The 16,844-nt window shown below is 34.7% G+C and overlaps 3 protein-coding genes across 4 annotated transcripts in view; all 3 read right to left on the bottom strand.

Annotated features, from left to right (window-relative positions):
- Positions 1-4,589: 4,589 nt before the first annotated feature.
- Positions 4,590-16,844, bottom strand: part of LOC126718887 (probable aldo-keto reductase 2) — a 70,566-nt gene continuing 58,311 nt past the window's right edge. Inside the window, exons 2-6 of one of the 2 annotated variants that reach the window (XM_050421259.1) lie at positions 10,678-10,845; positions 10,384-10,584; positions 8,997-9,169; positions 8,813-8,915; positions 4,590-5,124 (exon numbers count right to left, since the gene is read on the bottom strand). In XM_050421259.1, the coding sequence (XP_050277216.1) occupies positions 4,786-5,124; positions 8,813-8,915; positions 8,997-9,169; positions 10,384-10,584; positions 10,678-10,845 (984 nt within the window). In that variant the 3' untranslated portion in view covers positions 4,590-4,785. Of the gene's footprint in view, positions 5,125-8,812; positions 8,916-8,996; positions 9,170-10,383; positions 10,585-10,677; positions 10,909-16,844 lie in introns of those variants that run through there. The other variant, XM_050421260.1, reaches the window with a different exon arrangement.
- LOC126718888 (IN2-2 protein-like) overlaps positions 5,288-16,844 on the bottom strand; it is a 102,465-nt gene continuing 90,908 nt past the window's right edge. Inside the window, exon 7 of the transcript XR_007653138.1 lies at positions 5,288-5,586. The gene's annotated coding sequence lies outside the window, so the exon portion shown is untranslated. The remainder of the gene's footprint in view (positions 5,587-16,844) is intronic.
- Positions 12,569-13,914, bottom strand: LOC126718891 (DEAD-box ATP-dependent RNA helicase 13-like). Its single transcript, XM_050421267.1, has 2 exons — positions 13,795-13,914; positions 12,569-12,755 (listed from the first exon to the last, which is right to left on the bottom strand). Exons 1-2 carry the CDS (start codon positions 13,895-13,897, stop codon positions 12,574-12,576), a joined length of 285 nt encoding a protein of 94 aa, XP_050277224.1. The 5' UTR covers positions 13,898-13,914; the 3' UTR covers positions 12,569-12,573.

The following is a 16,844-nucleotide window of genomic DNA, read 5'->3' on the forward strand; positions in this document are numbered from 1 at the left end:
ACTCTCTACCTTCAGTAATTCTTTCCTTGTCCTAGCCAGAGTGATATGAACACTGCCAAAAATATTTTTATCCTATAGTTTAAGCTGATTTTGGCAATCACTAACCTTCCTTAAAACCTTATCCATTGGATTACCATTAGAGCACATATCCCATGCCAAGTGGACCATTCCTTCACATCGCTTATCCTTGAGCCACATTGCCTCAAACCAAAAAGGTCTTTGAGGTCGATAAAATTGAGTTTGGATATCATCTAGAGCAAGCCACAAAGGTTTATGGTTAGAGGACAAACCTTGCAAATGATGCAACCAGACTGATGGGAACTTCAATAGCTATTTAGCTATTGCTAGAGCTCTGTCCAATCGAACCCACATCAAAGGACCATTGAATCGATTGTTATACCATGTGAAAGGTAAGCCCGAAAAGCCTAAATCCTTAAATCCACAGAAATCCTAACAATCCCTAAAATCATGCATTTGCTTCTTTGGCCGGATTGCACCTCCAGATTGCTCCTCAACTTTCATAATTTTGTTAAAATCACCAATACATACCCATGGCAAATCAAGCTAGGATAAGAGATGGCGAAGGACTGACCAAGAATCTTCCCGGTTGGCCACTTTAGGTGCTCCATAGAACCCCATGAAGTGTCAGGTGTCATCAATTCCTGAATTTATCACTGCATCGATATGTTGAGGTGAAAATTTTCTGATGTGAAGGTTGATGTCATTTGACCACAGCAAGGCAAGCCTTCCACCCAAATTCTTCCTTGGCACAATAAATAAATTGTCAAATTTCAGGCGACACCTCAATCGTTCCAAGTAGAACTTCTTCTTCCTAGTTTCCATCTAAAAAACCAGGTTGGGTTCTTTTGCCTTCACTAAATCCTAAAGCTCTCGAACTCGTCGTGGGTTCCCAAGCCCACAGCAATTCCAACTTATGCAGTTCATGTTGAACAGTGGGACTAAAGGGCAACCACTATCGATGGATTGGATTGTATAGGAGCTTCATTGAGACTCACCTCTCGCCATTTTGTTGGTTGTACTTCTAAGATATCAAGCATTGGCCTTTCCCTCGGTTGGGTGTTATTTGGTACCTATATCTCATCAACTTAGGCCGCCCTAGATATCCTAGTCCATCCACCCCCTTGCATCTTCTGTGGCTTGTTGATGGGCTCGGCCTGATTTGTCAACTCCTAGAAGGGCCTCCGTAACTCCTTACACGCCTTTCCATGCACAAATTGAAGCCCAGGTTTGTCCTTCAGCCCAGCTGATGAAGGCCTATTTATTAGCTCACACAATTTAACAAGCCCAGCGCTCCTGCCTTGATATCGTGACAAAGATCACTGTCATTAATACACTGAGCATCCAAAGATGTGATATTTGGAAATTCATTTGCCCCCGATACAATCCCACAATTCTCAGTGTCAAACTTCTTGACATCTCAGTCTATTTCTAGTAACTCAGCTAGGAATGGATCACCACCTTCAAACTTACCCGCATTCTACATACCCAAAACTGAAGAAACACCGAAGGTCGTTTTACTCACTGTTTCATTTTCCTTAAGTGCTTCCTCACTAGCTCTTTCCTAGAGAGTGACCTTTTTCAATTTTGAAATGAACCCAGCTGAATTTACCTTTTCTATAGGTAGATTAGCTAGGGTAGTAGTAAATTTTGCGTACTCCACGCCCCCTTCTGAATCCCATTCCATATCGGGATTGCTCTCAGACGGAGACCGATGAAGATTCTCCTCCACCGTGCTTGAGCTGCTCCCCTTATCACTTGTAGCACTTTTTTTGACAGAAACACTAGCTTCGTCATAGTAACCAGGAACAAAAACAACCAGCTTATTATAGAATCTATATGGAGGAGCTCTCAAACTCTGATCAAATTGTTTTGTTCCGTAATGAGAGTGCCTTTGCTTTCAATCCACATTTTACACTCTTTGTCTCCATGATTTAGACGCCCGCACCAATAACAAATATTAGGTAGTCTTTCGTACTTGAACTTGACCCACAACTTCTTCTCGTTCTCAAACGACACCAATCTACCCCTACACAGTGGTAGGGCAATATCCAAAGTTACCCTTACCCGTATGAAACTACCACCATCCTCATCTACTCCGCCAATTGATCTACTAACCTCCCCAATGATATCGTAAATGTTCTCCGCTATTTCTCTTTTCATGAAACGGATTGGAATGTCATGCACTTGAACCCAGAAAGTAGCCTTATTGAATTGGAGTTCTCGTACATGAACATCAGCCTCAAATTTCTCCAAAACTACCAGATGCTTGTCAAAACACCATGGCTTGCTTTGGATAATACGAGTCACATCCACTTGGTTACTAAAACAAACACGACTACATGATCATCAAGAGTCCGAATTTTAAAACCATTAGTGGACCGCCACAATTGCTTGAACATTCATGCCACTGCTTCTATGTTTAGCACTCGCCTAGTTAAGAATTTTGCAGCCATTAGAAACTCAAAAGATTTGAGTTTGTTTTGTAGTGTGAAGCCCGAACCTTCCCTCTTGTTAAGGGAGAGGTTGTTCCAGGTCTTGGTAATTTCCTCCATCAAAAGGTGTTTCCCTAATCCCCACAACAAAAAACCCAACAAGCTTAAAAGGTAATGTTGTTACCTTCGGAGAACAAAACACACCTTCACAAGGAAGGGACAACCTATTCTACAACCTAAAAGAAGATGGCCAGAGTCAAAACTTTCTTAGCGACAGAGAAACCTACTTGTAGGGACCTCGTGCCCCCATCTCATTTGCTTTGGCGTTGGAGTAATTGGGTCCCCATTGCATTTACTTTGGGGTTGGCATAACACCTTGTTCCCCCATTTTTTTTTTTTTTTGAGAAAAAAAAATGTATAAAGTTTATTTTATTAATTAATATTGAGGGTTATTTTTTTAAAAGTTAAAAATAATGGGTTTATTTATTTTTTTCTCTAATATGTTTTTTTTAATACACTTTCTAAACCATAATAGACATTAAATACTTTAAAAAAAATTTAAAATAATAGAGAAGATAGCTAATTAACTACATGAACAAGAAATTTCACAAAAGAAAAAGGAAAAAGTCATATGTTATAAGCTAAGTAGGGAGGGGGTTTATCAAGCAAACTTCACAATAGATGGAGGCTTTCCAAGCAGTACAGTTTGCTTTCCACATTGGTATGCAAGACATTATTCTTGAAGGGATTGATCAAGGCCTCTTTGCTAAAGTACGGTAGGGTCACACTTAAAAACTTTAGCACAAGGCATGCTAGTAGAGGACTTAAGGTTGCTCATTGGTTCAATTAGAAGTTAGAAGTTATGTTTTGTTTTAAGACCAAAGAAACAGATAGAGTAACATAATTAGTTGGCTAAATTATCATTAAGTGTGAGTGAGTAGAGCTTTTGGTAAGATAAAATTCCTCCCAGGTTAAGGAAGATAGTCCAAGCTGATGTATTATAAATTGCTATTACTGTAACACCCCCCCCCCCCCCCCCCCCCCCGGGCGCGCGCCCCAAAAAAAGAAAAAGAAAAAAGAGTAGGCAAGGGTTTTTAATAAGTATTAGCTATAAGAACTAAGGGTAATTTTTGGACGGGCTGGGAGGCAGTTGCCCCTTGCTTGACCCCCCTAGCTCCGCCCTTGGTTTAAATGTAATATTGCATATTCACTAGTTTTATTGCATAAAACATGACTAACTGTTTATAATGTTCTTATTAAAGCAAGTTAGAGCAATATAAGCTTTTAAATCGTGTAATGACCTTCTGGGTTGTTTTATTTATTTTTAAAATTTTAAAAACTCCTTTACCTCAGAGTAGAAGAAACGATAACTTAAATTTTGAAGGAGCACAAACCTGATCCTCACATTACCCAATTCAATTTGGGATCTGTTGAAAGCTTATTTGGTGGCCAAGTTTTAAAGGCTTCAAGTCATTAACACTAACAAAATTTTGCAAGATTGAGGTATAGGCCAAGGCCATTTCTCAACTTTTTTATGGTGATGGATACTAATTTTTTGCTTTGAAATAATTCATAACAGTTGTGTCATGGATTTTTGGATGTTCAACATTTACCTTTTTAGTTTGCATGATACTACTAAGAAGGATGTGAAGATACTATATATTAACAAGAGTGGGAATCTTTTGTCTTTCACGTATTAGATTAGATGCCTCACCTGTACTTAGTTTGAGGCCTAGAGGCCACAAATGATCAATGAGCCAGTTCCACGAGAAATTATAAGGTCCTCATGGTAGACAAATGACGTAATCCACCATTTCACTAAAAGACTCCCACCTGTTTAAAATTGCTGAGTCAGGAATTTTTTTAAAACAAAAACTGATTACTAACTCAGCAATTTTAAAAAAATAGGAATCTTTTAGTGGAATGGTGGACCATGTCATTTATCCATCATGAGAACCATATAATTTCTCCAATTCCACGGTGAAATAAATATAACGATAATAAGGTTGAATACAACCTAAACTTGATTGACCCCATGGCACCATAGGCTAAATCGTCTAGTACTTGGGACCATGTTGTTTTGGTAAGGTTTACCACGTGTACAAGCATTCATAGCATAAAGTAGAATATAAAAAATGAGATAGATAATATGCATTCTATGTTTATAATCAAGGTCGTTGAAGCTGGTATGATTATAATTTATAGCATAACACACTTGTTCTTCAAGCAGTCAAAAACTCAACCTAAACTCAAACGTACTTGTTGACACATGACGCATGACAAAAGCACATGAAACTCACGTACATATTGATACATAGAAATAGACTTGTGCTTATGTAGCTTTCCAAGAAGAAAGTGGTGGGGTTTCAGAATCCTTCCAAGTTGCAACGTCTTTCGTATATCTGTCGCCCTTCACGACATCCTTAGCAGCAAATGATTCAAGTTCAACCATTTCTTCTGGTGTCAGTTTCACAGACAGAGCTCCAATGTTTTGGTTAAAGTTTTCAATCTTGGTGGTTCCAGGTATGGGACACACGTCCTTTCCTTGGTGATGAACCCAAGCCAGTGCTAGCTGTGATGGGGTGCATCCCTTCCTTGCTGCCATTTCATTAACACGCTCAAATATTGTTCTGTTATGCTCCATATTTTCAGGTTGGAACCTGGGTAGGAACTGCAAGTAGCAACTACATATATTAGATAGCATCAGGATTGAATCACGAAACAACAACGGAGACTTTCATGGAGGCAGGGTCAAGACTCATTCTATCATTCATAAAACCAATGATAATTACATATTAAAATACTAATTGTTATTAGCATAAAGACTTCATCACTAAAAATAATTTTTAGGTAGCACAATTTATAAAGGCAATGATGAATATAAAGTTTTAAAAAAATTCCATAATACATCTATTTAGGTCTGTAGGCATCCACAACTATTTCCCTGGCTTAATGATGAGGACAGCACACCTTATTAGATTGGATTTCTTATGTAGTTGGATTAGTTCATAGATCATGCCTATGAACTTGCTAGAAAATGTGAGTTAGCTTCTAGATCCCTGTTTGTGAGGTATCCCAAAATCCGTAGTGTCACCACCAGTCCTCTATCTTCAAGTAGCAAGCCTCAATTCACCTTACCCCCTCCTATGCCCAACACAATTAGTGCACCATTAGCTAGGGATGATAAAGGAAATGGAGTGGTGAGTGAATTAATCATCAAAGATAGGTTCCCACCTACAATGCTTTAAATCGCAATGCTTTGGTCATATTGCTGCCAAAATGCAACTAAGGCCCTATTCCTTTATGAAGAGGAGAAAGAGAATAAAGAGGACGATATAGAAGAAGTGTATGAACCTAACATGCCTGAAATCAATGTCAGAGATGATTAATGTGAGGAAAACCTTAAACTTGGTTGCATTCAAATGATACCAACTCACAACCCATGAGAGTGATCTAGAAATGACAGAGTGAGGATTCCATTTCCCATGTCAACCAATATGCATGTGAAAGTCCCAAAACTGAAAGCATGATTCCATTTGAAGTAAAGTCTAGGAAGCCTTTAGGTAGTCTCCCATTTCACCCCATAATAGGGCACTTGAGTCAATAGGAACATATAAGCATCATGAGGTAAGTAAACAATTTCCAAAAAATGATAATCCCTATAAAATTCATGCTAGTTCAGATTACATGAAATTTCAAGCATGGGATTTCATCATGGTTCCAAGTAAGCAATTGCAAGCTTGTAGTACTGAATCAGTCAAAATGTTGAAACATGTTGGACCAAATGCATATATTGTTGATTTTTAAACTGATTATAAAAATGACTCCATCTTTAATAGTGAGAATTTGGCTATTTATAAAGGTCCAGCAGTTTATTAGCAACCCCATGATTTTGTCCAAATCCCTATACCAGCACGTAAATAAAATATTGATGCTGTTTTAGATGAACAGGTTATTTCTACTAGGGATGGACAAATTCAGTGGTACCTAGTTCGCTGGAAGGGGCGACCAATATCGGACTACACTTGGATCACAAGAGATGAACTGCAGCAACTTGATCCGGATTTACTAGAGTACTACTCAGAGTTATACTTGATGGGGCCGAGTCTTCCCCACCCCAAGAGGGTTGATGAGGACAGCACACCTTATTAGATTGGATTTCTTATGTAGTTGGATTAGTTTAGGATTCCATTTTATTTTGAGTTCAAATAAGGATTAGACAATTAGATAAGGATTGGCCTTTAGATAACTATCAGTTTAAAGTTTTATGGTTTATGAACTTTGATTCTTGCAAGCTCTATATAATGGCTTCAAGTGGTTTATGTTTTATTAGACTTTTTAAAATTTTTTTTTTTTTTTTTTTATATAGGTGATAAAAGTTTTATTGATAGCAAAAGTGCAATGTGTTTACTATTGTAAACTCACAGCAAAGAATATAACACCCAAAAAAAAAAAAAAAATCAAACAGAAACTCTAACAAAAATAAGGAAAAAAGACAAGGAAATACAATGTGTAAAACCCCAAATACGAGACCACTCAAACAAGGTCCTAGCTAGCAAATTCTTCAACAGATAAATAGGTCTCTCAATGTCCTCAAAAGTTCAAGCATTGCGTTCTTTCCATACTCACCACATAAGACATGCTAGTACCATATTCCAAACATTTGAAGAATAATTCCCCCAATCAATTCCTCCAAGTGAAAAGAAGAGAGACAACTGTATTTGCTATTTGGCATCACCCATTGAACCCCAAACAAAAGAAAAACCTCACTCCACAAAGAATGAGCAAAACTACAACATAGTAAAAGGTAATCCACAGTTTCCTTATCACACGGACATAGGCAAAACCAATTAACAAGAGGCAAGTTCTTTTTAACAAGGTTATTTATTGTAAGAATCCCACCCCTAGCAGTAGTCCATAAAAAGAAAGACAACCTTTTAGGTATCTTAACACACCAAATGCTTTGACAAGGGAAAGAAATAGAAGTTGCTTTCAAAAAAGAATTATAAAAGGAGTGCACATAAAAAATACCATAAACGATTCAACTGCCAAATCATAACATCATCACCCACCCCCCTTGGAGTTCTGGCAGAAACATGCTCAAAGAAAGAGTAAAATCTCCCCGTTTCCCAGTCATTAAACTCACGACGGAAAAGTAAGTTCCAACTCCTACCTCCCCCATTTGGTGCACATAAAATCAGATCAGAAATCAGACCATCTAGAACCACAGCACAGGCAAAAAATTCCTGATATAACTCCTCCAAAGAAATAGGACCGCTTCAAGAGTCGTGCTAGAACCGAATGCAAATACACTCTCCCTCTGCATACACCACATGACTGCACCTTTCCTAATGTTCTTCCACAACCCACAGCCTTGTGTCCCTCTAACAACTCTATTGATTAATGAAATTCAGATGGGAGATTTTCCAATTCATTGGGTGCTGATTCCTAACACCTTAGGTGTTGATGGCTAAGTTTTCTTTCTTGGTGCCAATTCCAAGTGACCCCTAGGTGTTGATTCTTAGGGTTTATCTTTTATTTTTCTTATTCTTTTATTCTCTTAAATGTCCTGCATCACTTAATTTTCATGACTCTAAAAGATTCCAGAAGGCAGTACAGATGACATAAACCGAGGTAGGAAAATAACAATTGTAATCTAGGTATGCCATGCTTCATTTATTCGTTTCGATCAGTATGATGTGCCATTGAAGTATTGGCATATATTAAAATCAGTATCTTTCAAGTAGTACAGCATCCAAAAAGTCAAAAACTTCTTTCATAGATGACTTACATAGATTCTAGAATTGATTATTAAAATTATTTGGAGAAATGACAAAATAGCAACAAACAATTAGTCCATAACCATTACATAAAAATAATTTACATAAAAATAATTTTCTGTAAAACGAAAAGGAGTTAAATGGGAAAATATTCTATTTCAAGAAAACTGATCTAGAAAGAGGTTAAAAAATCTTATTATAGAGAAGAACCAAATATTCTGAATGGCCAAATGAGAAATGAGGTAGGATACAATAACAAATATACAATAAACACTTGACATCTGCACTGTGAAGTTATCAGCAAAACATTTAGACATTGAAAATCACTTGTTCGATTATTAGATTACCTGTATACTATAACCACCAACAAAGTTTGGTAACAAGTCAAAATTTATATGCTGTATTAATTCATTAAGAGAATCAGGCAAAGCATATAGATATTTGCAAGGTCAATCACCATGTGAGCGAACTGAGGAGATAAAATCTCTAATAATGCACTGATGATGCTATAAAACTGTGAAACTAAATGCATGTATATCTCATTTTGAAGCACAACATTTGAGAGATGGACCTACAAACCTTTCGGAAATCATCGTTTGTCAGATTTTCAAGAAACTTAGACCCAGACGAAAAGAACCCTCGTCCTAGAGGACTGTATGCCACAATCCCGATCCCTAGTTCCCTGAACAATTAGGAGAGTAAATTTAAATTTTGAACCATAATTATTATATACCTTAAAATGCAATTGTAATTGACACTTCACCTGCAAGTAGGAATTATTTCTTCCTCCACATCTCTAGACCACAAAGACCACTCTAGCTGCACAGCAGTTATGGGATGAACCGCATGTGCCCTTCTGATTGTAAAAGCAGAGGCCTCAGATAGACCTATATACTTCATTTTACCCTCTTCAACTAGTTTCTTGAGTTCTCCTATCTTACAATACAAAGGAGATTAGAATTAGAGGATGCTCAACAGCAAGATTTTAAAAGATGCATAATGGGACACCTTAAGAGAAAATAGTGGCAACAAATGTAACAACTAAGCTAGCTAACAAAGAGATAATTGCAAGATAATCACTGTAACAATAGTATATTGATATGTAATTAGACTACTCAGAATATGATAAATGCCAAATTAAAATGCTTGCTGATCATTATCTGACAGGCATGATAGGATAGGTTCATGGTTACATGTTATTAGGCAAATGGTAGTTTCTTTTATTCAAAGATCTCATAAATAATTACAAAATAATTTAACAATGATGATCACTTACAGTGAAGCATGAAGCTAAATTTAAATATGCATATTGATAGTCATCATATTTCAAAATATGATGCCTTCACAACAATGCTCATTAATCCTTCAAAAGGGGTACAAGTAAAACATGGTGCCTTTGACTCTCTCTCTCCCCAAAAGGAAATGTGAAGTCACTAAAAATATATATTAAATATAAAAATGAATTCAGAATATTGATTTCTTGAATTTGCCTAGGATGCCGTCCAAAATATTAGGGATGTGGAGATACAGATAAGAATGGGGGGATGGGATGAAGTTGTATGAAATAGATTATTATATAGAAAAGTGAAAATGAGTTCATAAAAAAAAAAGCGTTAGTTGATTCCCGCATTAATTCAATATTCAGTTCAATCAATTAAAAAAATAAAAACCATTAGTTTGATTCCCTCACTCAGTTGAATTGATTGAAGTAGAATAAAGGAGAAAATGAGGAGTTCCTAATTTGGTTTGCTTTTGTTGTCATTCATACAAGTGATCTTCTTCCAATACTCTAAACTATAATGGAAATGTGAAAAAAGGTTTCAGTTCTTCCAATATAGGACAAAACTTACAGTATCTCAGGTGTTGCTTAGACCAGGTCAGGGTAATCCTGTGACCACCCTGAACTAAACGTAGAGCCGCCAGTGATTGTGAGAGTTAAAAAATGTATATTCCAGGTCCAGCCATCACATATATATGCAAAGAATAATTTTTTATATAATGAAAAGACAAATGGAGATGTTACTATATATATATATATATGCGGAATTGTCGATAGAAATTAATTTCAGGGGACATTGAAAAGAAAAAAGCACAAGACTACTACTTAAAGAGTAAGACCTGATATCTGAATCTGATATGAATTAACTAACCGTGACTTCAATGGGAACGCGGGTGTCAACACGATGCTGATAGTAGAGATCAATACAATCAATATTGAGGCGCTTCAAACTGGCCTCACAAGCTGCTCTCACATACCCTGGATCGCCACGGATCTCCATCTTCCCATCCGCAAAGCTAGCACCAAACTTTGTTGCCAATTCCACCTTCTCTCTTACCCCTCCCTTCAAAGCCTGTACCAACCACCCACGCCAAATTAATGGAAAATTAAGAGTGAGTAATGCATATGCATTGCTGCCTAGCTAGGAACACGTAATTAGTAGTACCTTTCCAAGGAGGATTTCATTGGTGAAGGGGCCATAGACGTCGGAGGTGTCGAGGAAGGTGACACCAGTGTGGATGGCATGATGGATGAGAGAGATCATGTCTTCATCAGGCTTTGGAGGACCATAGAAGGCTGACATTCCCATGCACCCTAAACCTTGTGCAGACACCTCCAGTCCCTGTGAACCCAGCTTTATCCTCTCTACTCTTCCACCCATTATTAATTCTTTGCTCTCTTTTTTTTCCTTCAACAATCAACTTCTACTACTGTTGCTGCCTTTTATAGCCAAGAAGATAGAAATATCAAAATGCTGGCGTAAGGACATACGTTTTCTTTGGGTAACTATTCCCCCACTCCCACCCCCACGGCCCCACCGTCTGTTGGAAGGATTGAGTTTTAAGTTGAAAAAAAAAAGGTTAAATTTTAACCCTTAAATATAAAAAATTGAATAAAAGTAAAAAAAGTTGTGAGAGAATTGGAGTGAGAGCAATTGCTAAATGTAATTGCAACGGATCTTAATTCGTATAAGAGAACGGTCTCATTTTTTATTTTTTTAAGAGTTTGTTTAATTGGAGGAGTAGAAAAATAGGAAGATAGAAAATGAAAAAAATAGTAAAAAAGTAAAAAGATAAAAAAAATTTTAATTTTTCTTCGTTATATTTGATTTGAGAATAAAAAAATAAAAAAATAAAAAATATATTTTATATAAATTTACTTTCATTCTCCTAATTGATAAAAAAATAACAAATAAGAAAAAAAAATAAAAGCACCAAAAGGGTACAGAGAAGGACAAAAAAAAAGCTAAAGAACGAAAAAAAAAAAAAAAAAAAAAAAAAAAAAACTAAAGGAGATTAAGAAAAGGAAAAGGACGAAAAAAAAAACTAAAGAAGGAAATTTATAAAATAAAAATACAAATAGCTGACATGTATATAAAAAGACAAAACTGAAAAGAAAGCAAGAAAAAAAAGACCATGAACAATATTTAGCACGTTAGCTGAGGGGAGTTTTTTGTTCAAATACTTCGGCTCTGTTTTGTACAGTAACTTAAATACATGTTTTTAATTTTTAAATAATATTACACATATTTTTACATATTTTTTATCCACATATATTTCTATACATATTTTCAATTTTTAAGTGTATGTATCAAACACTCTCTTTCTCTCTTATTTTCTCTCCATTTTGGTGAAAAAAAATTTTGGTGGGCCTGAGAAAAAACACTCAGGTCCTATAATTTATTTTCCTTCCTCTCCACTCAACCAAACACATTCTAAAAAAGTTTTCATTCCTATTTTCTCTCAAAAGTTTTCCATCTACTCTATTTCACTTCCAAACAAACACACCTTAAGATAATTGCAAAGATGGACTTGTTGTTGAGGTGAAAACGGCTTATTAAATTAGTGATGAATATACCTTTTTAAAAGAAAAAAAAGAAAGAAAAAGAAATTAGTCATGAGTATCATTCCTATGATTTTTATTTATTTATAAAGTTTCAATTTATAGTGGCCACTTTTGAATAATTAATTATTCCGAAAATATGATTTGATTTCGAAAATATGATTTGATCTCCTTGTTTTCTGTTGAAATAAATCTTTCAATAAAGCCTATTATGTGATATTAATTGAAAATTGACATTGATGGCATATCCGCATAAGCATTTTTTGTCCCTACATTTTGACTTTTTTTCATTTTAGTTTCTATATTTTATTTTTATCACTTTTAGTCTCTTAACCAATTAACGCGGATCATTTAAGTTCTTGAAGCACCATTCTGTCACCAAATTAACAGGGAAACAGACGGATCAATAAAATAATATTTTGTTTTAATAAAATAATGTTTTGTTTTACACCTGGATCAATAAAATAACGGGGAAACAGACGTGAAGCAATCATTAAGCTTAACCAACCTTCCCTTGATGAGCAGCTGCAGGAATACAAGCTTTCTGTATTGGAATTGGTTCCTTGATCCCAAGCCTGTATACTGATTTCATGAGCAGAGGATGGAGCCTTAATTCATTCCATGCATAATATTCAGCTTCATCAACCAACTCATCTTCAACATCATTCTTGCCATTGCTAACTACAGATCACAACATACAGTGTGTGGAACATGTCTCTTTTAGTTCACATTATTTTTTCAATACAATCCTATACAGATTACACAGCATACTACAAACCAGAGCAAGTTTGACTATACATTTAAAATACGGTTTGACAATGAATCATTCATATGTACAGAAATTAAAGCGTACACAAAAGGAGGTGTTTTGCTGAAACAAAAACTTCTAAATATAAAGACAGATGGAAAAACCTTGGTACAATCACTATAAGAACTTTCTCACTATGCTAACTCAAAACAAAATTTTCAATCTACTACATAAGTAAAATGACAATATTCAGATCAAGTAAAATCAATAAAATTATATGGATTAAGTTAAAAAAAAAAAAAAATCAAAGATGAAAGTTAAAACATTGTATGCATTAAGTTGCATAAACTTGGCTTTACTCTGACAAAAAAATAATAATAAATTCCAAAACCATTAACAAGTATATATTCGAACAATAGCTCTCACGAAAAGAAAAATAGAGCTACCAAAGATAGATCAAGAATTTGTGTATCTTTAAAAAGGAAAGTTTGACACCAACATATCAACTGATAGCTTAGCATCAGTAACGTATTTAAAGAGCAAAATTTGAATATCCAACCTGAATACTGACCCAGAAATTGATACATGGAAATATTTTTGACTTAATAACTGTAAGATAAGCATCATAGATTCATAGGGTAACAACTTAAGTTTGAGTGAGAGTCAGAAAGAAAAAAATATGATCATAAACATATACAGAGATCATTATGAACCAAAACAAAAACACTCACCAATCCAGGAATTAACCCACAATCGAACCATTGACGAGTACAGTAGTCAAAAATCAAAACCAACTAAATTTAAATTGATATATTACCATTTCAAAAACATGTATATATTTACAGTGTAATGAGTAAAATTTTTAAGCCACACACCAATTATATTAGAAAAACTAACAAATCATCAATGTGCAAATTGTATCAAACTTTGTTAAACACCAACCCAGAAACTAACCAGCTGGAAATTCCTCACCTTTGTGGCTCTCATTTTCCTTTTCATTCTCCGTCTTCTTCTTCTTAGTCTTCAAATTCTCGTCCTTCTCTGATGCCTCATCAACTTCAGCCTCCTCCTCCATTTCCTTTTGATCCAGGTGTAAAACAAAACATTTTTTTATTAAAACAAAACATTATTTTATTGATCTGTCTGTTTCCGTTAATTTGGTGACGGAATGGTGCTTTAAGAACTTAAATGACCCACGTTAATTGGTTTAGGGACTAAAAGTGGTAAAAATCATTGTTATGAATGCCATTTTGGAACCCGTTTCGGTTTGTCCATTGGAATGGAATATTTTGGTACCGACCAATTTCGGGTACCGTTTCAGAAACCGTTTCGAAATTACTGCTAATATATATTTATATATTATTATTAACATTATGTAAAATAATTAATTTAATATAGTTTCCTATTAAAATAAAGTGGGAAGTTATTTTTTTTAAAAAAAGCATTTATTTTATGTTTTTTTTGTAAATAAAACTCACATTTTGGTAATTATACACAAGTGAGATATATATTTATATGTTATTCTTACTATTATGTAAAATAATTAACCAAATATAGTTTTCTATTAAAATAAAGTGGGATTATTATTTAAAAAAAACATTTATTTTATGGTTTTAAAAAAAATAAAAAAATAAAACTCATATTTTGATAATTGTACGCAAGTGTGTTTCTAGGAAACTTCATACTGACTACTTTTTCCCAATTCCCAACCCACCCACGTGACTAGTACACTACCTGCTCAAATGCTACTTCTATATTTCATTATTGCAGATTTCGGTCTTTCTTCATCATTTCACGCCTGAGCTCTTTTCTCCTCTTATTCTTATCTTCTTCATCTCCTTTTTTTTTTTTTTTTTTTTTTTCGCAAGTCAGTGAAGTCACACCACTTTTGCTTCATCTTGCTCTTCAATTTTATTTTCAACTTTTCTGTCAAAGTTGAGAGGGTCAGATAGTGTGAGATGAGAGAGAGACTAGGAGCAAAAAGACACCGATTAAGTTCAAGAAGGGAAGATAAGAAGCCAGAATTCATACTGGCCGGAAAATGAATTTCGGCCGAAATTGGCCAGAATTGACCGGAATGCCTGGAACGGGCCGAAATGGGGCGAAATTTAATCTGAGGTGGAATGGAGGGTATTATCATTCCATTTTACACACCGGTACGAGATTTTCCAGTCGTTCCGGCTGGAACGAAACGAAATTCATAACATTGGTAAAAATAAAATGTAGGGATTAAAATGGGAAAAATTCAAAATATAAGGACTAAAAGTGCATTTATGCCTTTTTGATAAGCATAACTGCATAGGCATGTACGCATTGGCTAACAACAAAAGTAAAACAATAAGTAGGATACTCTTAGCCAAAAAAAAAAAAAAAACCAATAAGTAGGATACAAAAATCATCGAGAAGTCCACAATCTTTCGAGTTAAATTTACTTTTTAAAAATAACTCCTTAAATATATGCACTTTCTTATGTTTACCAAAAAATTTCATTTTAATATTTTTCCTTGTATTGTCGATTTTTTTTTTTTTTTTTTTTTTTGAGAAACCCTTGTATTGTCGATTGAAATAATGGAATTGTTCCAATTGGATAACTTGATAGCCTTTCTTTTCTTTATTAGACATTTGAGTGGAGTTGTGATGTGCTTTTATATTAGAACTCATTTTTCTCTCTCTTGTGTGTGTGTTTGTTTCTCAAAAAAAAAAAAAAAAAAAGTAATACATTAAAAAAAAACTTTAATTATTTTTTAATGCTAAAGTAGGCAATCCACTAAAATGATGCAATTGCTCACTAAAGTTTACCTTAGTTTCCAATTTGGGGTCAAAATGGCCAAATACCATCTTTGAACAAAATATTTACCAATCTACCACTGTTTGAGAAATATTTAGCACTATACCGCTATTTTGAAAGTCGAGTTAATGAAACTTGAGTTCTACATAAAACTTGAGTTTATGAAAATCAAGTTCCAAAAAAATGTGACATGGTGGCAAAGGCTAATTTGGTATTTTATAATCTAAAAGTCCACATGGAACTCGAGTTTAGGAAGCTTGAGTTGCTTGTAATATAAAAGGAAAATTACACTAAACCCATCTGTGATTTGACCTGAAGCCACTTTGCCTACCTGTGGTTTGAAAAGTGTCACTTTATCCACTTGAGGTAAGATCCGTTAGTCTCCTGTTACCCATCTCTGTTAAAAATAGGGGTAAATTTGTATTTTTGCTATCCTTTTATATCTCTCTCCTCCCAAAACATAAAAAACTAAAAAAATCAAGAGAAAAAAAAAGATCTAAAAGTTATGTTTTATAAAATTTAAAAACAAACATAATATTGTTCTTGCAGTTGGGTCGATTGCTTCTATGGTTGAGTTTTTGTAGTTGGGTCAATTGCTTCTATAGCCACCACCAACAATTTTTTATTTTATAGTTTTCTGGTAATTGTTTATTTCCTAACTCTATAATTTACAATTTCCTGTAATTGTACATGAGGAGAGCAAATCTAACATTGTCAGTTCTTAAGAAAGTTTGGGTTTTGTGGATTTGATCTAAACTTTGATAGAGTATGGGACATGCATAATTATTTTTTTGGAACATTTCATGAAAGGCCAAAGAGTTGGGCCATACATGGTTCTAGGCCAAAATGGGCTTTTACCACTTTCTCACAAATTTTTCAGCAAAATATCCCATGTCTGAAACTAATTAGAAAAATGTCCATATTTTGAAACTCGATTTTCTAAAAATCGAGTTTCAAATGTAAAACTCAATTTTTGGAACATCGAGTTATAGTGAACGTGGACTTAGAAATTTTATTTTATTTTATTTGGAACTTGAGTTCCATGTGAAGTACTCGAGTTCCATTTGAATTTTTTCAAGGAACTCGAGTTCCATGAACTCAAGTACTTCACATGGAACTCGAGTACTTTACATGGAACTTGAGTTCCAGATTTTTTTTTTTTTAATTTTCAATTCACTATAACTCGATTGTCCAAAAATCAAGTTTCAAATAGAGGCATTTTCCAAAATAGTTT

Source organism: Quercus robur, chromosome 3 (genome assembly GCF_932294415.1).
Source record: "Quercus robur chromosome 3, dhQueRobu3.1, whole genome shotgun sequence".
Taxonomy (NCBI): Eukaryota; Viridiplantae; Streptophyta; class Magnoliopsida; order Fagales; family Fagaceae; genus Quercus; species Quercus robur.

Bases quoted from the DNA above. Each gene is read 5' to 3' on its own strand.
- LOC126718891 (XM_050421267.1), bottom strand. From the start codon at position 13,897: ATGGAGGAGGAGGCTGAAGTTGATGAGGCATCAGAGAAGGACGAGAAT. The intron at 12,756-13,794 runs GTGAGGAATTTC...TGTGATCTGTAG, and splicing joins GGAAAATGAGAGCCACAAAG to TTAGCAATGGCAAGAATGAT.